General features: G+C 42.2%; 1 protein-coding gene across 2 annotated transcripts in view; it reads right to left on the bottom strand.

Annotated features, from left to right (window-relative positions):
- The window catches only part of WDR70 (WD repeat domain 70), a 194,388-nt gene that overhangs the window by 159,097 nt on the left and 11,916 nt on the right, over nt 1-23,375 (bottom strand). For both annotated transcript variants that reach the window (XR_013995935.1, XM_081089957.1), the window contains exons 5-7: nt 22,935-23,136; nt 2,487-2,546; nt 80-213 (exon numbers count right to left, since the gene is read on the bottom strand). Coding sequence is in view for 1 of the 2 variants with exons in the window: in XM_081089957.1 (XP_080946083.1) it covers nt 80-213; nt 2,487-2,546; nt 22,935-23,136 (396 nt within the window). In the remaining variant the exon portion in view is untranslated. The remainder of the gene's footprint in view (nt 1-79; nt 214-2,486; nt 2,547-22,934; nt 23,137-23,375) is intronic.

The raw sequence follows: 23,375 nt of genomic DNA, 5'->3' as shown, positions 1-23,375 counted from the left end.
TGGTACAAACCATTTTAGATAGAATTCAAATAAGCACTCTGTCTTAAAATGTGAAAGTATTAAGTTGAGCGATACATACCATTCACAGGGTTGAAGGGATCGAAATGCCTTAAAAGAAGCGTCCATTCCAGCAAAATCCCAAAACTTAACATCATAGTCATATCCTCCAGTCACCAACCGGGCACCTGAGGGGTCCAGACCCAAAGCAGAAACCTGGTTTAAAAAAAAAAAAATTTCATTGGAGAAAGCTACTTATAGTCTATTATGACCCCCACTTCCTTCCTCTAACTTCACCTCTTATCTTCGAGGCATTGGACGTATATATCAACAAGAGTTGCTACTTCTGAAAAGTGAGAATGGACAACACCTCCTTTATTATTTGATTCTGGAATTAGGAGTATAACTTCTTTTCAAATAATAAAAAGAAAATATTCTAATTTCTCAAGTCGCCAACTTTGTCCCAATTTATCTACCATGTACCCAGAATAGCTAGCTATCATTGCAATTCCACATGCTAAAATCAGTTGCTTTAGTATATAAGTAGAAATCTCACAAACAATTCAGTTTTTTTCAATAAATAATTTAGAGGAAACCTTTCAAGGCAGTTTATCACAAAATGAAGAACACATCAACCAATGTCATCCCAATAAATTTAATTAAAATAAAATTACCAAAATGAGTAATAATGGGAACTTTAAGAAATCTATTTAACAAAGTAGGACAAAGTAGAAATTATCTTGTGCACATCACTAAATGACTCAGCATATTACCTTAAATAATTATTTTTATGAAATTCAATTAACATTATAACTGATCATAAATGGTAGGAAAGTTTCCTTTTAAGTACTAACAGTCTACAATTATTGTCCTTATACTTAAAAATATGAATATTGGTAAAATACTGTCACAATTTCAGAATAAAAATACCAGAAGTCTGATTTAATAAAATCCTATATAATAAAAGATTAATATGCAAATCAACCGAATGGAGGAACGACTGGTCACTATGACGTGCACTGACAACCAGGGGGCAGACACTCAATGCAGGAGCTGCCCCCTGGTGGTCAGTGCGCTCCCACAGGGGGAGCGCTGCTCAGCCAGAAGCCCTGAGCCAGGCTCATGGCTGGTGAGTGCAGCAGCGGTAGTGGGAGCCTTTCCCGCCTCTGAGGCAGCACTAAGAATGTCTGACTGCCAGCTTAGGTCCGCATGCCCTGAGGGCTCCTAGACTGTGAGAAGGCGCAGGCTGAACTGAGGGGCCCCTCCCCGCCCCCCCTGAGTGCACGAATTTCATGCACTGGGCCTCTAGTGTAAATATCTATAACAATAAAAGCACAATATGCTAATTAGACCAGACGTCCTTCCAGACGACCTTCCGGACAAAGCCAGGGCTGCAAGGGAAGCCCAGGTCCCTGGTGCCAGAGGGACGCCCGGGTCCTGGGTGCCAGAGGGAAGCCAGTGCCGGCAGCCGGGGCAAGAAAGGCCTACTCTTTCACGAATTTCATGCATTGGGCCTCTAGTAATAACAATAATTATTTAGAAATAATTTCTTAAGGCAGTAACTCTTAAACACTTTAGTTTCAAGACTACATTCTTAAAATCATGGAGGATCCCAAAATGCAGTAGTTTATGTGAGTCATATGTATCAACATTTATCATAGTAGAAATTAAAACTAAGGCATTTTAAATTTATTGTGTGCTTCATTTAAAATAACATTTAATAAATATTTTTATGAAAACAGTATTTTCAAAAGCAAAAAATTTAGTGAGAATGTCACTGTAAATATCCTTGTCTATTAATTATATTATTTATGGCATTTCTGGGTCTATTTCTATTTATTGATGTTTCATACTCATATTGGATGTATTTTCTTACTTCTTTACATGTCAGGCAACTAGAAAAAGGTAGCTTAATTATAAAGAGAAAGCAAGATAATTTTATTCTTTTATTAATTCATAAACAAATTTCATTCATTCAACTACCACTTTTTAATGGGTTTTGTAATAAGATAAAATTATTTCATCTTAACTTTTAAATAAATATAATGTAAAAAATAATCTATACATCTCAGTAATACAAACTTAGAACAATACAGTGACTATTTTATGTTCACTTCTTATCTCAACATTCATCTTAAAAATTAATTCAGGCTTTTACTGATATAAAAATACAGCTAAGAGTAATGAGAAATTTTCCCACACCATAAAAAAGAAAACTGTACTTGAGTTTCATTTCTTTCTTTCACTTGTAATGTTCTTATATCAGAGAAGAAGAGGTTTTAAAGCCAACAATAACAACAATAATAATTGTTCCTATCTTAAATGAAACTCAATGGCTATTTTGGCTGAAGAGAAAAATAATCTTTTCTTAATGTCTATAGTGTTTGTGTTATCAGTTGATTGTATTCTTAATACATGTTATCTTTGTAGTTCACTTTTCTTTAAGAGCCCTGTTATTGAGAGAAAAGAATCAAAATTTTTAAACTTACTGTTTTAGTGCCATGCTTTAGCGTTATCTCATGAGAATCAGGGATCTTTTGAACAGGATTCTAAAAAAAGAAAATTCCATGACATTGATGAGTACTATAACATGCCACATTCAGAGGAAAGATAATTTTTAAAAATTGCATCACTGATGTTTTAACACAAGCTTAAAAAAATCAGGAAATTAAAAGTGTAAGGATATCTTATTTCTGCATATCTAGATAGGTCGCAATTGGTCATTTTGAGCTGATAATGAATTTATCTTAAAGCTCTTAAAACAATAAACCTAGATTGCATGAAACCATAAGGCCCTCTCATCATCCAAAATATTTAAAGTCTGCTTTTCATTGGTACTCTGGCATACCTTAAAGTAGTTGTGCATTTAATTTATAATAGACAACAAAATCTACACAGGGTGTGTGTGTGTGTGTGTGTATATATATGCTAAGTATACTTGTGTGAGGGCTGAGATCAGATCAAATGTTTCACTTAGAGAAGAATCTATTATGGCCTGTGCCTAATTTCGTAAGTAGTACCTTTCTAATCACTAAGGAAACCGAAACACTGTCACCAAAAGGAGGGATGAAAATTATTTCACTGATTTCAATGCAGAATGTGCCTATATATAGACAATTTCTGACATTGAAAGAAAAATCTTACAAGAACACAGAACAACGTAGTATTTACATTAGGAGTGAATTAAATGTTTAAATAAATGTTGTTTACATTTAAAATCAAAGTTGTACTGGAAATCATGTAGGGCATAACTCATAAAAAGCCCATATAATTGGCACAACTAAATCATTTAAAATAGTAGCAATCCATCTTTTGGTAACATATCACTTGATGGTGACTGTTCTTTTTCCAGAACTTTTACTAATGACTCTTTGAAATATGACTTAGCACAAAATTTGCTATAACAGTAAAATATTTTCAAGACTTTCCTGCCAGGGGACATCATAAACTACAAGACTTCAATTAAGTAATTTATTACCAGAATTCATAACAAGAGCTACAAGCATAATGGAAAAGGGAGAAAGATACCAGTTTTTGTTTTGGTTTGGTTTTAAATCCAACCACAGGATTATTTCCCAGGCTCTTTGGTCTACACCCAATAACAACAATGATAGCAAACATATCTGGAATAACATGAGCAATTCCATCTGACGTACATCCTTGTAATGTTTTCAAAAGACTTGCAAATCAGAAATTTCTGGGGTACAGATGTCGTAAGTTTAAAAAGCAATTTCATTTTTTTATATATGGTATATATGTTTTACTGTACACCATATATAGTGTGGTACTATAACCACTAGTAAAAGTCTACCTAGTCACACAGGTCTGCCACAAGCGGCTAGGAGTTAGAGCCAACCAGGAGCTTGAAATGAGTGCTTTCTACCAGTGCAGTCCCCATGTCTTAAATATTGCAGGAAGAAAAGATAATTTCCTATATAATTATTTTTTAAATATATTTTTATTGATTTCAGAGAGGAAGGGAGAAGGAGATAGAAATATCAATGATGTGAGGGACTCATTGATTAGCTGCCTCCTGCATGCCCCACACTGCGGATCGAGTCACAACTCAGGCATGTGCCCTGACCAGGGACCGAACTGTAATCTTCTAGTTCCGTGGTCTGCAAACTGCGGCTCTCGAGCCACATGCGGCTCTTTGGCCCCTTGAGTGTGGCTCTTCCTAAGCCTTAGGAGTACCCTAATTAAGTTAATAACAATGTACCTATCTATATAGTTTAAGTTTAAAAAATTTGGCTCTCAAAAGAAATTTCAATCATTGTACTGTTGATATTTGGCTCTGTTGACTAATGAGTTTGCTGACCTCTGTCCTAGTTCATAGGTCAACGCTCAATCACTGAGCCATGCCAGCTGGGCCCTATTCTAATACTCATAACTGGTTCCAATCCTTCAATTAGTAGTATTACCATACCACCTTTAAATTACCTTCAAGCTCTTCAATGCCACATGGCAAGCTGCAAATCTTGGGGAATATTTCTCAGTAACACGACTTACGAATACATGGTTAAATAACTTTTTATACTTGTGTGAGGGCTGAGAAACTTAAAAAAGGGTAGTTCATTCTTATATTTTATAAGAAACTAGTGGCCCAGTGCACGGATGCATGCACATTGAAAGGAAATCAATTAAAGAAATATTTTAGTATCACTATTCGCCCTTTCTCTATAATAGAAGTGTCAACCAAATTCATGATCGACAATGGCAGATCGAAACACACGTGTGTGATTGGTGCCAGTGAGAGCTTTATATATATATATAGATAAACTTGCTTAATTAGACCCGCTTTCTGATTTAGCTAAACTTTTTCCAGCCCAGTGAAGCACCCCAACTTCTCTTTCAGATAATTGTCAGAAACACAGCAATAACTATCAACACAAAGCAGATTATTATTGTAGATCACGCAGGGAGAACAAAGGGTGAAATATTTAACTGTAGCAGTGTTTGACTATATTCTGTGCAGTGAGAAAACCTTAAGTCATTTTCAAGTTCCACCATTTCTTACTTCTTTTCAGTCGGGTCAAGTTTCTAAACTTTCTACATCTCCTTTTTCCGGCTAATGAAAAGAAAATAGGATTCTACAGAGTCTCCTATCTACCTACTCAAGGACTTCTGTGAGGATCAAATGAGATGAAGCACAGGAAAACGCTTCACAGACATTTGGTTAAAGTGTAAAATGTTTGCACCTGGTTATAAAGCAAGTCGTGTTCCTGGACTAAAGGAACTCCAAGGAGGCTAGTCGCTAGGGAGAGGAAGCCGGGCATTGCTACTTGACATCATTACCTGGCGCCCACAGCCACCCTTTATGGGTTGGGCTGGGCTGTGGGCCACATTTTGTGCCATGGGGTCTCGGAAGCATTGGCTGATTTGGTGGGGTGTCACTCCGGGTGGTGGCAGGGCCTGTGTCCCACTTGGGGGAAGCCGAGTGTTGCTTTGTGGGCACCAGGTCCATATGCCATTTATTGTTAAATGGCCTGTTGCTAGGAAGAGGAGGCTGAACGTTGCTACATGATGTCATTACCCAGCGCCCACAGCCCCCGTTTCCAGGCTGGGCTGGGCTGTGGGCCATATTTTGTGCAGCGTTGGCTGCAATTTGGTGAGCGGGGTGGTAGCGGGGCCTGTGTCCCACTTGGGGGAAGCCAAGTATTGCTTTGTTGGCACCAGGTCCACAGTGCTGCTTCTTTGTAAATGGCCAGTGTGCATCAAAGCAGCTCCTACGTTGAGCATCTTCCCCCTGGTGGTCAGTGTGCATCACAGCAACCGGTTGGATGGACACTTAGCATAGTAGCCTTTTATACAGAGAGACTAGTGGCCCGGTGCACGAAATTCATGCACAGGGGGCGGGGTTCCCTCAGTCCAGCCTGCACCCTCTCCAATTGGGGACCCCTTGGGGGATGTCCAAATGCCGGTTTAGGCCTAATCCCACAGACAGTCGGACATCCCTCTCGCAATCTGGGACCACTGGCTCCTAACCACTCACCTGCCTGCCTGCCTGATCTCCCCTAACTGCCTCTGCCTGCCTACCTGATTGCCCCTAACCTCTCTGCCCACCTCCCTGATCACCCCTAACTGCCCTCCCCTGCCAGCCTGATCTCGCCCCCAGCTGCTCTCCCTGCAGGCCTAATCTTCCCCTCAACTGCCTCTACCTGCCTGATCACCCCTAACTGCCCTCCCCTGCCGGCCTGATCTCGCCCCCAAATGCCCTCCCCTGCTGGCCTGATCTCACCCCCAACTGCCCTCCCCTGCCAGCCTGATCGCCCCCAACTGCCCTCCCCTGCAGGCCTGATCTCGCTCCCATCTGCCCTCCCCTGCCGGCCTGATCTTGCCCCCAACTGCCTCCGCTCCCATCTGCCCTCCCCTGCCGGCCTGATCTTGCCCCCAACTGCCTCCCCCTGCCGGCCTGGTTGCCCCCAACTGCCCTCTCCTGCCAGCCTGATCACCCCTAACTACTGCCTCAGCCCCCATCACCAAGGAAGTCAGACATCAGGAAGATGGCCAGTTGACCCAGTCTAATTAGCATATCACCCTTTTATTAGTATAGACAGATTATATAGGATAGTATCGCTTAAATGGGGGGGAGCCTTTTTCAGCAGGAGAAGATGCTCTTGTTAGACAAAAATACATAATCCCTATATCTGGACTGAGAGCCAGCCATATGCACTATACTGCCAAACCAGTCATTAAAAAATTGAACTGCTTTCTTACACCTTACACCAAACAGCTGTTGCCCTTAAAACTCCTCCTCAGCCCCCACCTTAGGTTCTGCCTTCGCAGTTCATCCAGATTTGGTTCTGATTGGTCGGTTTCTATGCCAGTCAGTATCAAAAGTTCTGCCTCCTAGGCAGCCATTGGTTCCTCACAGTTCACCCAGATTTGGTTCTGATTGGTCGGTTTCTATGCTAGTCAGTGTCTCCGGGCCTATTTCTGGGCCTGATCAGAGAGGCGGGGCTGATCAGCAGCCCCCGCGGAGGCCTGGAGAGAAAGAGGCGCAGCTACCGGCCAGGCCCGGAGAGAAAGAGAGAGGGAAGGGCTGATCAACAGCTGCCACGGAGGCTACAGATCAGACCCTGCTTCTCTCTTCAGACCTGATCCACAGCCCCCTAGGTAGTCAGTGCTGGGTCGCCACGCCTGCAGCAGCGGCAGTCAGTGCTGACTTCCAGTTGGTTGAGCCTTCGGTCATTTTGGATGTTACGGACCCTGGGATTTTATATATTAGGACTATTTTATTGTTTTTAAACTCCATGACATTATCAATAAACACAAACAAGACAATTTTATGTTTACCACACAACAATGGGCAGTAATAAGCCAACAGGATTTATATCAAAGGACACATTTATTTTCAGCAGCTACCATGACATGCCTTATCATTTCCTAATACCCTAAACATTTCTTTTACTTTCTTTTTCAATTACTAACAGTTTACTTTCAACATTATTTTGTATTGGTTTCAGGTGTACTGCATGATGGTTAAAAATCAGATACTTAACAAAGTGTTCCCCTGATACTTCCTGTACCCACCTGGCACCATACATAGTTATTCCAATACTAGTGGCCTGGTGCACGAAATTCGTGCACGGGAGTGGGGGGTGCCCGGCCTGCACCCTCTCACAATCCTGGACCGCTGGCTCCTAACCGCTCACCTGCCTGCCTGCCTGATCGGCCCTAACCACTCTGCATGCCAGCCTGCTAACCCCCAACTGCCCCCCCACCGGCCTTCTCACCCCCAACTGCACCCCCCTGCTGGCCTGGTCACCCCCAACTGCCCCCCTGCCAGTCTGCTCACCCCCTACTGCCCCCCTGCCATCCTGTTCACCCCCTACTGTCCCCCCGCCAGCCTGCTCGGCCCCAACTGCCCCCCCTACCAGCCTGCTCGCTCCCAACTACCCCCCAGCCAACATGCTTGCCCCAAACTGTCCGTCCCGCTAGCCTGATCACACCCAACTGCCCCCTACTGCCAGCCTGCTCGCCCCCTATTGCCACCCCCTGCCAGACTGCTTGGCCCCAACTAACACCCCCCCTTGCTGGCCTGTTCACCCCCAACTGCCCCCCTGACGACCTGATTGCCCCCAACTGCCCCCCTCTGCTGGCCTGATCACCCCCAACTGCCCTCCCCTCTGCCTCGGCCCTTCCACTATGGCTTTGTCTGGGCGGTGGCCATGGAGCTAGCTGGGGCGACCAAAGAAGCCAAGCCTCCCGCCCGCTCTGCCTGCTCCGTGGCTCCAGCCAGCGCCTCCATCTTTGTCACATCAATTTGCATATTCCCTCCTTATTGGCTGTGGGCACTGCCATCTTTACCGCAAAGTGATGGTTAATTTGCATATTACTCTTTTATTAGATAGGATTGTTACTATATTCCCTATGCTGTGCTTTACAACCCTATGACTATTTTGTACCGTCCAATCAGTGCTTCTTAATACATTCACCTCTTTCACCCAGTCCCCCAACTCCCTTCCTCTCTGGTAACCACCCTAAAGTTTTATATTTCTTACTAGAGGCTCAGTGCACGACATTCATGCACTCAGGAGGGGAGGGGGGGTGTCCCTCAGCCTGGCCTGCGCCCTTCAGCAGTCTGGGATCCCTCGGGGAATGTCCGACTGACAGGGAGTGGGGCTAAGTCACAGTCGGGCATCCTTAGTGCTGCTAAAGAGGCAGGAGAGATTCCCACCACCGCTGCTGCACTCGCCAGCCTTCAGCCCAACTTGTGGCTGAGCAGCACTCACCCTGTGGGAGTGCACTGACCAGAAGGGAGCAGCTCCCGCATTGAGTGTCTGCCCCCTGGTGGTCAGTACACGTCATAATGACCAGGCATTTTGCCACTCAGTCGATTTGCATATTACCCTTTTATTATACAGGATAAGCTTACTAGAGGGCTGGTGCACAACATTCGTGCACTGGGGGAGGGGGAAGTCCTCAGCCCAGCCTGTGCCCTCTCACAATCCAGGACCCCTCGGGGGATGTCTGCCAAAGAGTCCTTAGCACTGCCGCGAAGGCGGAAGAGGCTACCGCCACCACCGCTGTGCTCGCCAGCCATGAGCCCAGCTTCTGGCTGAGTGGCGCCTGTGGGAGTGCACTGACCACCAGGGGGCAGCTCCTGCGTTGAGTGTCTGCCCCCTGGTAGTCATTGCACATATTAGAGACCGGTCATCCCACCGTTTGGTTGATTTGCATATTAGGGTTTTATTATATAGGATTTTTATTACTTGAAATCTAAACCGAACTATGTGATTAACTGTGTAGAACCTGAGCATTTTCACTTATAAAAGTGAAAGAGTCAGGCTAGGTAATTCATGACATTCTATGATGGCGTGGTTTACCTTAAGCGTATTCACATCTGGAACTATGAACACTACCCTAGATCCTTCCATGTGGTACATCTTCTTCACTTCCCTCCACATTGCTCATTACCATGATGTTACTTTTTCCATGAAAAAGGTCATTTTTCATTGAAAATATTCACTGGCTCTCCACTGCCTTTAGTAACAATAACTTTTCACAATATTCACATTTTGTTTTAGACACTTTCTATAACATATGACTTATGATTCCAGGTTAAGTTTATAAAATTAATGTTTTTAAGAAGTTTCTGGTCAAAGAGTACAAGCTTTCAGTTATAATATGAATTAAGTTCTGGAGATCTAATGTTCATCTTGATGACTATAGTTAATAATACTGTCCCTTCTGTCCCTTGTCACAAGTTTAAAAACCTCACAGCTTGTATAATGTAACCATTTGGGGTCTGCTTTTAACTTGGACTAGTGTAACTCCTTCATGCAATAAACTGAAATTAAAAAAATAAAATAAAATAATAATACTGCATTATATAGTTGAAATTTGCTAAGATAATAGAATTTGAGTGGTCTCACTATACCCAAAAAAAGAAAAGCTAACTATGTGAGGTGATTAATATGTTAATTAACTTGATTGTGGTGACTATTTTACAAGGTGCTCATACATCAGACCATCACGTTGTATAACTTAAACACATACAACTTTTTTTGTAAATTATGCTTCAATAAAGCTGGAAAATAAAAAAATTGTCATTAAAAAACAAAAAGTTTCATATATAATTAAAAGTAGATAAACTTTTCTTATAACATACTATTCTCTAAAGCACCTAGCAATATTCCTATGACTTGCAGTGACATCTGTTTTTCACTCATTACTTATTAAAGTACGTAAGAGCCCACCCTTACCCAAAGCATTAACCATTCCAGGTAGGAATGAAAGAACAGAGGGGTTCAGCTTGCCAGGAAAGGGGGGTGGCTGGCGATAACAGAATTAAGGAGGAGCAACTTGGCTTTTTAGGACCCCTACACTGAAACTCCTCCCTCCCCCTCCTGCATCCCCATCTAAAGAGAATGCTTTCTTCTATACCTTTTACAACTATAAAGGAAGAGGAAGAATTTCACCTGCTCAGACTGGGTCCCTGAGGGTTACCATTTGACCTAGTCCTAAAAAAATCCCCAACTCTATAGTGTTGGTAGCAAAGATTTACACATTCTCACATCTTCCCAACTTGAACTAATTATCCCTTGAAAGCCTGAAGTCCTTAGCCTCTGTCTACAAAGAATAAGTGTTTGTTAGAATATTTCATTTGGGAAACAAAGCGCCTTTTAATAGTTGAGCAAAGATTAATACAAGCCTCTCAGCTTGCTATCTCCAGAGTTCTCACGGGAGCTAAAAATGTACTCAAATGCCCTGCAACTCAAAGTGCAGTCAACAGAGCAGCACTAGGGACATCACCCAGGAACCTGTAAGAAGTTCTGAATCTCAAGCCTCTCCCCAGACCTTCTCAATCCGAATATGCTTTCGCACAATGTCCCCAAAGATCTATCTGCATGCGCATTAAAGTGTGAGAACAAAGGCTTTCTGAGGTTGTCAATTCACTGCAACACAAGTGCACAGGCTGACTACAGCGTGGTACTACTGCTGAGCTACATTATAGAAACATCTTAAGATACTGTCCATAACCTAAAAAATGATATTCCACTGGAAAACCTTGGAAGTGAGTATTAGCAAAATTCTTACTCTATAATCCAATTTTCCAAAACTGACAAGTAACATGGGATATTCCAATTCACACACCCTTCATTCAACAGCTACTCAAAAAAAAAACAACAACTCTTACTGCGTTAAAGAGACAGGGCAAGAAGAAGAGGACAAGAATTTGGATTCTGTCTCTGACTAGTGTCAAGAATGAAAAATCCCTTCTTCTTGGAGCCTCTATTTCCTTCCATCTACGGGATATAAATAATAATAGTAACAGCATATACATGCCAGGCACTTTTCAAACAGTGAATAAACTTTTAGTATAATGCCCCACTGGAGTGGCTCAGTGGTAGAAAGTCTTCCTGTGCACCAAAAAGCTGCCAGGTTGCCGAAACCGGTTTGGCTCAGTGGATAGAGCGTCGGCCTGCGGACTGAAAGGTCCCAGGTTCGATTCCGGTCAAGGGCATGTACCTGGGTTGCGGGCATATCCCCAGTAGGAGATGTGCAGGAGGCAGCTGATCGATGTTTCTCTCTCATCGATGTTTCTAACTCTCTATCTCTCTCCCTTCCTCTCTGTAAAAAATCAATAAAATACATTTAAAAAAAAAAAAAAAAAGCTGCCAGGTTAGTTTCCAGTGTGGGGCATGCAGGAGGCAGCTGATTGATGATTCTTTCTCATCATTGATGTTTCTATCTCTCTCTCCTTCTTTCCTCTCTAAAATTAATAAAAAATATGTTTTTAAAAAAAGAGAAAGAAAGGCTCCGTGAGGGAACATACAGAGTTGTTAAAACAGAAAGTCAGTGTGGACAGAGAAGAGTGAAGGGAATGAAGTCAGAGAAATCTGAAGAGCCAAGTCATGCAGGGCTTTAGAGGTCAAGGCAAGAAACTTTGATTTCTTAATAACGTGACTGGAAGAAATGGGAGGGTTTACTAACAGAAACATGACAAGGGAAGCAAGGAAGTAACAAGAGCTGGTACATGTTTTTAAAAGACTGGATTACTGGTGATCAGAAAAATAAACCTCTTATCTACCTCATAGACTTAAATCTTAAATTATAAAGAGGCTACCCTTAATATTACTGCCATTAAGCCTTATCCTATGCAGGAATCTGTTACTGATCTAAAAAGCTTAAAGACAAAATCAAAAATGAAAAAAAAGCAAACACCTAGAAATATCTTTATGTTACTATCAAACCATCAAATATAAAGAATTTTTCTGCACTCTTCTTTTTTTTCCAGTAATTATTCTAGCATTAATCGCAACCTAAACATCACTTGTTTCAATTTGTAGCTCATCCTGTTTTAAGATTCTTTTTTTTTTTCTTCCACTGTAGACAGGAGACAGTTGAAAAAAAGTGGATTCCTGACAAAGCTAAAATGCCTCTATTGCCCCCTAGTGTCCATCGTAAAGAATGAATACCCTCACATGCCAATTTGAAAATGGTAAGGAATACTCACTGGATTTTGGAATAGAACTTCTAGCATCCTCTGCTGACAGAATCATGCACATGTAATTAAATTTCTTTGTTTTAAAGAACATTGATTTTCTCTGAAGTTAAAATCACAATGTTTTTAAATTTTTTTCTTTCCAATAAGCTATAGTTAAATTAAAATTAGTCATTACTCAAATACTGTTAATGATGATGAAAACAATGATAAAACCTAGCAATTTAGAGGTCAATCCCTACATTTAGTGTTGACATGAATATTCTCATTCTCATATCAACTCCTGGGAACTAAGAATAGAGGGGTTTTTTTTCCATTTTTTACTCTTAAACCGTCCCCATGCCTGAGGGAAAGAAACTGACTGATACAGGTGGTTGGCAATGACCAAGGCCAAAGGGATGAGGAGCCTTGGGCCAGAAGTCACAGAAGTGCAGTGGTGGCCCCAACTTGGACTCCCCACCACAGAACGTGCCAGCCAGGGAGTCAGAGAAAGTTCATGGAAAACAGGTGCTCACAACTAAAAAGTCACTATTACATCTAGTCTTTAGTTACAGTCATAAAAATTCAACTTTCAGTTTTCTGTAGTACTGGGAAACAGGATAGCAAGGATAATGAAAATCCTCAATAATCCCAAAGTCTCCATTTAATTATAAGTTACAACCTTCTCTACCTTAAAAAAAACCCACACAGAATTATGTAGAAGTAATAAATATGATTTAACAATGATTTTTCACCACTTTTCTCTGACCCTACCCACTTAAATTTTTATTCACTTATTAAATTCAGAGAAAAAAATAATAAACCTTCAACTATTAAATACTTCGAGTTATTTAATAGTTGGTATAGTTTGACAAAGTTCAATAATGATTTGCATATGATTTTCATTTGTATTATATCTGAAAGAACAATTTTATTAATAGTATTGTATGTAAGTAAATTGGAATAAAGTAAGAATGAGTGAAAAGCAAGTTTGTCATCAAAAGAAATCATGATATACATTAACATTTCCAAACCAAGGACTTCAACACTAACACTAATCCAACTACTAACCAACAACTGAAGTTAAATGCATATAAAAACACACAAAGCCGAAAATGGTTTGGCTCAGTGGATAGAGCATCGACTTGCGGACTGAAAGGTCCCAGGTTCGATTCCGGTCAAGGGCATGTACCTGGGTTGCAGGCACATCCCCAGTAGGGGATGTGCAGGAGGCAGCTGATCGATGTTTCTCTCTCATCGATGTTTCTAACTCTCTATCTCTCTCCATTGCTCTCTGTAAAAAATCAATAAAATATATTAAAACACACACACACACACACACACACACACACACAAATAAGGCCCTAGCTGCATAGCTCAGTTGGTTCGAGCATCATCCTGACATCAGGGTTGCAGGTTCAATCCCCAGTCTGAGCACATACAAGAATCAACCAATGAATGCATAAATAATTGAAACAACAAATGGATGTTTCTCTGTGTGTGTCTATTTCTCATCAATAAATAAAAACAAAAAATCATAATCAAGCATTATAACTCTTAACGTAACTACTAATTATGTTCTTTTGGAAAACTGATATTTTCCTCCCAATTCTAGTGCTATCAAAAACTCATGTTTAAAAAGTTATGTTACACCGAAACCGGTTTGGCTCCGTGGATAGAGCGTCAGCCTGCGGACTGAAGGGTCCCAGGTTCGATTCCGGTCAAGGGCATGTACCTGGGTTGCAGGCACATCCCCAGTAGGAGATGTGCAAGAGGCGGCTGATTGATGTTTCTCTTTCATCGATGTTTCTAACTCTCTCTCTCACTTCCTCTCTGTAAAAAATCAATAAAATATATATTTTTTTTAAAAGTTATGTTACTATTCTGCTCACTGTGATACTGCAGAGAAATTATTCTTCATCACTGCTCAACAAAATCATTGTATATGCTTAATGCTTAATCACCACTTGCATTATTTCATTTCATTTTTTCCAGTTTCTTTGCATTATAGTGTCTCTGTTACTGTTTGTGTGTGTGTGTGTGTGTGTGTGTTTTAATTTTTAATATATTTTATTGATTTTCTACAGAGAGGAAGGGAGAGGGATAGAGAGTTAGAAACATCGATCAGCTGCCCCCTGCACACTCCCCACCGGGGACGTGCCCGCAACCAAGACACATGCCCCTGACCGAAATCGAACCCGGGACCCCTGAGTCCGCAGGCCGACACTCTATCTGCTGAGCCAAACCGGCCAGGGCTGTTACTGGTTTTTAAGAGCTTGTTTATGACTAAAGATGTTAACCATTTCTTATGCGTTGCAAATGAAATACCATGTTTTTTGTTACTATTTTACGCTAGTGTTTTACTTTTTGGTTGTATCAAACTTGTACATTAAATATAATCATGATCTGTTTTTAAAGAAAGTTATGTTACTGGGAGGGGGCATAAAGAACTATTTTTATGTGATGGAAATGTCCTATATCTTGTGCATATAATTGTCAAAAACTCATCAAACTGAACCCTTAAAGTACTGTACACATTGCATTTAAATTGCATCTCGATAAAAACCATCACATTTTTCAAAAATTTTTGTGAGACTGCTAAAGAAGAGAAAACTACAACTACTTTTGGTCTCATTTGGCAGGTAGGTTCATAAGCAGTTATACTTTATACAATTAAATTAACTAATTAATGTAACTGGACTGTGGGGCAGCTCTCATTATTATTAAACCACTATCTAACAAAAGTATAAGCTTAGGGTAAGGCACATAGAATGGTCCTTACAGAAATAGGTGTCTAGTTACCTTTCTATGCTCACATTTCCTCGGTTCACACTTCCATCCCACTTCCCTTTTCCATTTAAAAACTGGGGATTTATATGTCATAAAGAGAAAACACTCTCAAAGGTAATAAAATAAACTTTTCAATTATAAAAACCAAATATGCTCCATTCGACTTGACAAATATTTACTCTGTATGAACTATATAAAAAAAAACTGCACTAGAAGTTATAAGTTTTTCAAAGTTACTATATCATTTATATACAAAGTTACTATATCATTTCTTACTTTTCTTTTTTTTTTTTTTAGAGAGGGGAAGAGAGAGGGAGAGATAGAAACATCAATGATGAGAGAGAATCATTGATTGGCTGCCTATTGCACGCCCCCTACTGGGGATGGAGCCCGCAACCAGGGCATATGCCCCCGACTAGAATAGAACCCAGGACCCTTCAGTCCACAGGCTGACGCTCTATCCACTGAGCCAAACCCGGTAGGGCCAAGTCCCTATATTTGAGGTCATCACATATGACTGCAAAGGGGAGGCAGAGGAGTTAAGACAAGCACACAAGTAATGATTTAACAAGGACAATGGTTTAAGTTTGCTATGGAAGGCAGAAACAGGCCTGAGAAGTAACACATGCAGCTGGCAACTGGAGAGGCTGCCTAGAGGAAATCACATTTGAAAAGGCCCCTAAAGGCTGAACAGAATTTTAACAAGCAGAGCCTGGAGGAATGAGAAGGAAACATTAAATTTTTTATCAGTATCTACTCAAAACTAGCAGACTCCTTTCTCAGAGAAAATTAATGGGCAAATAGGAATTGTTGAGGTCGGATACATTTACAAATCAGACCTTCGATTTATTAATTAACCTATATCAGTGGTCGGCAAACTGCGGCTCGTGAGCCACATGCGGCTCTTTGCCCCCTTAAGTGTGGCTCTTCCACAAAATACCACGTGCGGGTGTGCACACACAGTGTGACTGAAACTTAGTGGCCCATGCGCAGAAGTCGGTATTTTGTGGAAGAGCCACACTCAAGGGGCCAAAGAGCCGCATGTGGCTCACGAGCCGCAGTTTGCCGACCAAGGGATATTGATGAAACATTAGGCATATCCTTGAAAAACATTCTGAATTCCTGATAGAGGCAGTGCTAAATGGGGACAAATCATATGCAAGTTGTGGAAAACACTAAAAGAGACCAGCGAGCAGGTAAAACACCCTTAAAAATGATATCAGCCCTAACCGGTTTGGCTCAGTGGATAAAGCGTCAGCCTGCGGACTCAAGGGTCCCAGGTTCGATTCCGGTCAAGGGCATGTACCTTGGTTGCGGGCACATCCCCAGTAGGGGGTGTGCAGGAGGCAGCTGATCGATGTTTCTCTCTCATCGATGTTTCTAACTCTCTATCCCTCTCCCTTCCTCTCTGTAAAAAATTAATAAAATATATTTTAAAAATAAAATAAAAATTAAAATGATAGCATCACTCAACTGAGAAAACACTGCTTATTTATTTCCACTACAGCTTGCTGCACTACAGGGGCTCATTCCCATGAGGTGAAACCATTTAAAATGCACTGTCTCTGCTAGCTGTCTAACTGGAAATCCTTTTGTAACGTTAAGTCATTTTCTTGGGAAGAGGTGCTACCACAGGTTGACTGGGGAATGGCTTACCTGCGGAGTCTTTGCTACAACACACACTGCAGGTGTTGAGGCAGGCAGGGTCCAGCCCAGACCTACTGAGTCCATCTCCAGATTACACAGCCTAATCAGGCCTATTTCTTCATTACCAAAGGTGATTCTTACAATAAGATTAAGAACCACTGGGTTAAAAAAAAATTATCTTAAAAAATACTTTTCCATTAATTTCAATAATACTTGCTGAAATATTTAGCCACTCAAGTATGTGAACTTGGCCGCTTTCCTACTCAGTAGACTGTCTCAGTGCTTTGCAAGTTTCTGAGCAAGAAAATAATCAAATTATACTCTGAAATCCCCAGGTGGAGTCCTGGCAGCTGTGGTGATTTATTTTCACTCATTTAGGGAATGAGTGCTATTATTTGCAATGTGACATGTGTTACAAATAGTTTAATCGTGAAGCAGTGAGGAAAAGGGGATTGGAATGAAAGATCCTAGAGGCAAAGAGACAAGCTAAGTGGTAGAAAATAAAAGTTTGACCTTAGATATTGAATTTAGAATACTGTTAGAGCTGAAATGTGGACCTGCTTCATGATGGGTTAGAAAGCTGGACCTGAAGTTCAAATGAGATGGGGCAATCCTTCAGCTGCTCTGAGTGAATAGGAGTCATGAGGACCAGAAGCTGTAAGAAACTCACCTCGGGACAAGTGTGAAATGGTAAGGTAAGCAAGGACACGTCCTCCAGGGATGCTCGTGGTTGGAGAAGCATGAGGCACGGGAAGTAGTAGAAGAGACTAGCAGAAAAGTAAGCACAATCAGAGAAGGGGTTTGCCTGCTTTACTCACTGCTGTGTCCCCAACTCCGGGAAAGTACCCAACTCATAAGAGGTGCTCAATAAATATCAGCTGAATAAACAAAGAGACAGGCCGCAGACCAATAGTATAAAGAAATGCCAAAGGAAGAGTTTCGAGGAAGGAGAAGTCACCATTGTCCAAGACTGCAGAGGAGCAGAATGAGAATCGGGAGGGCCTTCGGATTTGGGGATCTGGAGTTTGTCTCTGGAAATCTCTGTGAGAAGAGTTCGGGTGAAGTGGTAAGGGCAGAAAATAACAACAAAGATTTAAGAAGAAAACTGTGGTGATAAAACAGAGGTGGCAAATATACATTATGTCCCCCAAAAATGTATACACACTTGAACTTTCTATTACATTTTGAAAGGAAATGTATTTTAATAAGCACAGCCTTCATAACTATTCAAAGTGTATATACATTTGGGGGACATCCTATAGACGCTGCTTTTGAGACATTTAGTGATAAAGAGGAGGGAAATTGTATGGCATGAAAGGAAAACTAAGTTAAAGGAAGATTTCAGGATGCTTGCAAACTTAGAACCAAGGACAAGTAGAAAGGAAAAAGCTGAAAGCACAGAAGGAAATAAAAGGCAGAAATGTGATGGTGAAGAATCCAAGTACGAGCCCAGCCGGTGTGGCTCAGTGATTGAGTGTTGACCTATGAACCAAGAGGTCAAGGTTTGGTTCCTGGTCAGGGCACATGCCTGGGTTTCGGGCTACATCCCCAAGTAGGGGGTGTGCGTGAGGCAACCGATCAATAATTCTCTCTCCCTCTCAATAAATCATTGTTGTTCTTCTCTCTCTCTCCCTCTCCTTTCCTCTCTCTGAAATCAATAAAAACATATCGAAAAAAGAAGCCAGGGAGCATTATCTCAATCCATTGAGATTTTGCTTCCCAGCAATTGTTGATAGTTTGACTCAAATAAACTCACAAAAAGTCTAAAAAAAAAAAAAAGAAGCCAAGTATGAGAGAAAAAAACAGGAGGAAATCAAAAGTACCATAAAATGATTAAGCCTTGATAAGTAGATGGGACAATTCTTACATATTTCAAATTGTAAAAATATAACTAGCATTCTGATATGAGACAATCTTTTATAATTTTCTTTAGAATTACCTCAAACAGATTTCCTTGAGTAACTAAATTCAGTTCCTGAATCAAGAAAAGAATATTGCCCTAACCGGTTTGGCTCAGTGGACAGATGTTGGCCTGTTGACTGAAGGATCCCAGGTTCGATTCTGGTCAAAGGCACATGCCCTGGTTGCATGCAGGTGGCAACCAATCAATGATTCTCTCTCATCACTGATATTTCTATCTCTCTCTCTCCCTCTCCCTTCCTCTCTGAAATCAATTAAAAAAAATTCTTTTTTTAAAAAGAAGCAAAAAATTATTATACTCTAAGTCCAACCAACCACAAAAACAAGATTCTTCCAAAGGCCAGAAAGACTTAACCTCAGTGTTAAGACATAGGCCAAATACTGCAAATTACCTAAATTAATCATGCTAATTTGTCTAGATCCCACAACATTTATACTGAAGACAATAAACAATAGATTTCCTTTGCCTATGACCCTTGACTCTATTATTGCTGGAGGTAGCCAGCAGCCAATATCCCAAATATCAAATCCAATACAGCGGAAAACTTGTGTTCTCACTCAGAACCTAAAAAAAAGCCCAAGGGTGCAACTCCTCTACTATCAAACCACAGAATCTAAAAACTGAAGGCCTTCATTCAAGGCCAACATAATTTATCCAAATCTAGCAAAACCACTGAAACACCACACTCACAACATTCAAATTCCCAAGCTATCTACTTGACCCACTATGTCCGCCAGCTTGGGAAACGCTAGGTGTGGTATGTCTGAATGAGAACTGGAAAATAAATAAGGAATCTCCCAGTCCTCTTTTTCTCCCTTTTGAAGCTTCAGAGTTAATCCACAAACAATACTAATAAGCTCTGCATTACCCATTAGTGCACACTTTAAAACTGAGGCTGCTGTTGGCACACATCACCCACAGCCTTGCTTTGACTTGCATATTAATTTATCAGCCTTTTCTTTTTACTATCCTATCTAATAAAAGAGAAACATGGTAATTAGCGTACAACCGCTATCCTTCCCATTGGCTAATCAGGGCGATATGCAAATTAACTGCCAGCCAAGATGGCGGCCGGCAGCCAGGCAGCTTAAAACTGAACATGAGGCTTGCTTGCTTCAGTGACGGAGGACTGCAACGTTCCCTGCCTGCCTTACCGGCCTCTGAGCCTGCAGTATGAAACATTGTAACAAATATAGAAGCTAAACAAAACCCCAGAAACCAGCTTTCAGCCCGCTGGGATCTCAGAGCTGGAGTTAATACAGAGTTTCGATTGTAGAACCCAAACAAATCAGATACCTGTTTTCAGCAGCTGAGGCCTCAGAGCTGGAGCCAGAGCTAAAGCTGGCCCAGAATAAAGAAAGAAAAAAGAGCCAAAGCCGGTTTGGCTCAGCGGATAGAGCGTCGGCCTGAGGACTGAAAGGTCCCAGGTTCGATTCCGGTCAAGGGCATGTACCTGGGTTGCAGGCACTTCCCCAGTGGGGTATGTGCAGGAGGCAGCTGATCGATGTTTCTCTCCCATCGATGTTTCTAACTCTCTATCTCTCTCCCTTCCTCTCTGTAAAAAATCAATAAAATATATTAAAAAAAAAAAAGAAAGAAAGAAAGAAAAAAAGGAACAGTTGGGAGCTTCAGTCCCAGCCTGAAAACAGCCCTCAGCCCCTCACCCAGACTGGTGACCCAGACTGGTCACCCAGTGTGACCAGCTGCAAACAGCCATCATCCCTTCATCCAGGCTGGCCAGGCACCCCAGTGGGGACCCCCACCCTGATCCAGGACACCATTCAGGGCAAACCAGCCAGCCCCCACCCATGCACCAGGCTTCTATTCTATATAGTTAAAGGGTAATATGCCTCCCAGCACCAGGATCAGCAGAGCCGCGAGGCCTCCCAGCACCGAGATCAGTGTGACAGGGGGCAGCGCCCAAACCCCCTGATCGCCCTGAGGCTCTGTGTGTGACAGGGAGTGGGGCCACAACCTCCCTATCTGCCCTGCTCTGTTCATGACAGGGTGTGGCGCCCCAATCCCCTGATCAGCCCTGCTCTGTGCCTGATAGGGGGGAGCTCCTCAACCCCCTGATCGCCCTGCGGCTCTGTGTGTGACAGGATGCGGCGCCCCAACCCCTTCCCCCCGCCACGGGCCCTGCTCTGTGTGTGACGGGGTAGAGCCATAACCTCCCCATCGGCCCTGCCCTGAGTGTGAGAGTGGCGGCACCCCAACCCCCTGATCGGCCCTGCTCTGTGGGTGATAGAGGGCAGCGCCCCAACCCCCTGATGGGCCCTGCTCTGTGCGTGACAGTGTACAGAGCCCCAACCCCCCTGATGGGCCCTGCTCTGTGAGTGACAGGGGGCAGTGCCCCAACCCCCTAATCGGCCCTACCCTGAGCGTGACTGAGGGTGGCATCGCAACCTCCCGATCGCCCTGCTCTGTGCATGACGGGGCGGCGCCCCAATTCCCCAATCGGCCCTGCTCTGAGCCCAACCAGGGGCTACACCTAGGGATTGGGCCTGCCCTCTGCCACCCGGGAGCAGGCCTAAGCCAGCAGGTCGTTATCTCCCAAGGGGTCCCAGACTGCGAGAGGGCACAGGCTGGGCTGAGGGACCCCCCTCCCCCCCCCCCGAGTGCACAAATTTTTGTGCACCGGGCCTCTAGCCCTATATAATAAAAGGGTAATACACAAATTGACTCTAACGGCGGAACGACCGGTCACTATGATGCACACTGACCACCAGGGGGCAGATACTCAACGCAGGAGCTGCCCCCTGGTGGTCAGTGCACTTCCACAGGGGGCGCACCACTCAGCCAGAAGTCGGCTCATGGCTGGCAGTGGCAGGAGCCTCTCCCGCCTCTACAGCAGCACTAAAGATGCCCGACTGACAGCTTAGGCCCACTCCCCGGGCAGTCAGACATCCCCCAAGAGGTTCCAGACTGTAGAGGGCACAGGCTGGGCTGAGGGACCCCCCGACTGCACCAATTTTCGTGCACCAGGCCTGTAGTGTTTACAATAAAAGACATCATAAAAAAGACAATGATTTCTTTCCATTAAGAATCAATGCAAATAATCTTATAAAGACAACCCAGCAAGCTGTTAATCTCTTGACAGACATTCATTAGAGCCATGAAAAGCTAAAGCTTACAAATGGGTTTCTGAGCCCCATACCAAGGCATGTTTTTACTTCTCTGCATAGCTGCACTTTAGGTTTACTCACACATCAGTTCCACGTCAAAGGTCTGGTCTTTTTATTTATCAACTTTCTATTCTAGACAACTTGAATTTTCCCATCGTGTTGAATCTATTCTTGTACACTGTGCCTTTGTTCCTGCCATTCACTCTACGTAGACAGGATGTGACCTATCCCCACCATGTCTACCAAAATGTCACCCTCTACAAGGCTCATTCAAATTCCAGCTCCTCCAGAAAGTACTTCTACGTACTGCTCTCTGAATTTTATCTCATCAGCCTCATCTTTCCACTTGCCCCTACTAAGCAAACTCAGCCATACACTAATCACCTGACATTTCACCACCATATCATGCACTTGCATAGATTTTGGCCTTCACTTCAGCAAATTTTTCCTGCTCCCAACACCTGTCTTCCATTCTCTGTTCTGAATGGTTTCCTTTATGTTTTTTCCTTTTACTATTTTTGAGGCTATAAAATTTACTTCTATTCTTTGAACAGTTATTCTTAAAAATGCAATTTACATGCTTGACTTACACTAATTTGCTTGAAGTTAACTAATATCTCTAGTCTCCTCCAAATAATACAAGGACTTCAAAATGAACTGATTCTACTATCTTATCTCCCACATTATTTTCCAGAATAATTTTAGGTCCATTTTGCTTTTAAATCCTCAAATTTATTCATCATTACCATTATTTACACTCAAGGCTTACATAAATTTAATAAAATGTTTATTAATCAATTTCTTTTTTAACACATTGCTTCCGGCCCTCCACTTATTATTTTTGAATTCTATTTCTTTATTCCTGAAGTACATCTTTTACAGTTCTTTCAACCAGGGCTTTCAGTAACTCAGATTTTTTCCTTGTAATTTGCTCTCACTTATGAATAACAGATAACAGTCTAGCAGGGAATTGATGTCTACATTACTCTAAAGACACTACTCCACTGAATTCTTAAATACTTACTTCCTCCTCTTCTGAATCACCACCATCATCATCATCATCATCACCATCTTCCTCTTCCTCGTGAAGAGGTGGAGGTAAACGACCAATAGCTTGCTCCATACGATCAACAGGTTCTTCTGCCATGGTAGGGGGTAAGGGAGGGCCAATCAGCTCATCATCAGAGGAATCAGAACTCTCTTCACTTCCACTACTGCTTGCATCACTGAAAATACAAACACAGAACTCTTTGCCTCTGCGGCAACAAAGCACGCTCTAGAGATGGTACTGATTTCTCAGGAAACCCCGACTCAGCTTTAACAGCTGAGTGCTAAAATTGTTTTCACCTTAAGAACATACTAAAAAACTTATTTTACCTACTTATCTTACCTACACATAAATTGAATTCAGAAATAAAGGCTATAGCAGAACAATCGGGATATGAAAGAAAAACTGCAAGGCACT

This window comes from Myotis nattereri (genome assembly GCF_964212035.1).
Source record: "Myotis nattereri genome assembly, chromosome: 4".
NCBI lineage: Eukaryota > Metazoa > Chordata > Mammalia > Chiroptera > Vespertilionidae > Myotis > Myotis nattereri.
Note: the sequence above shows the minus strand (reverse complement) of the source record. Positions and strands in the feature narration are given on the sequence as shown.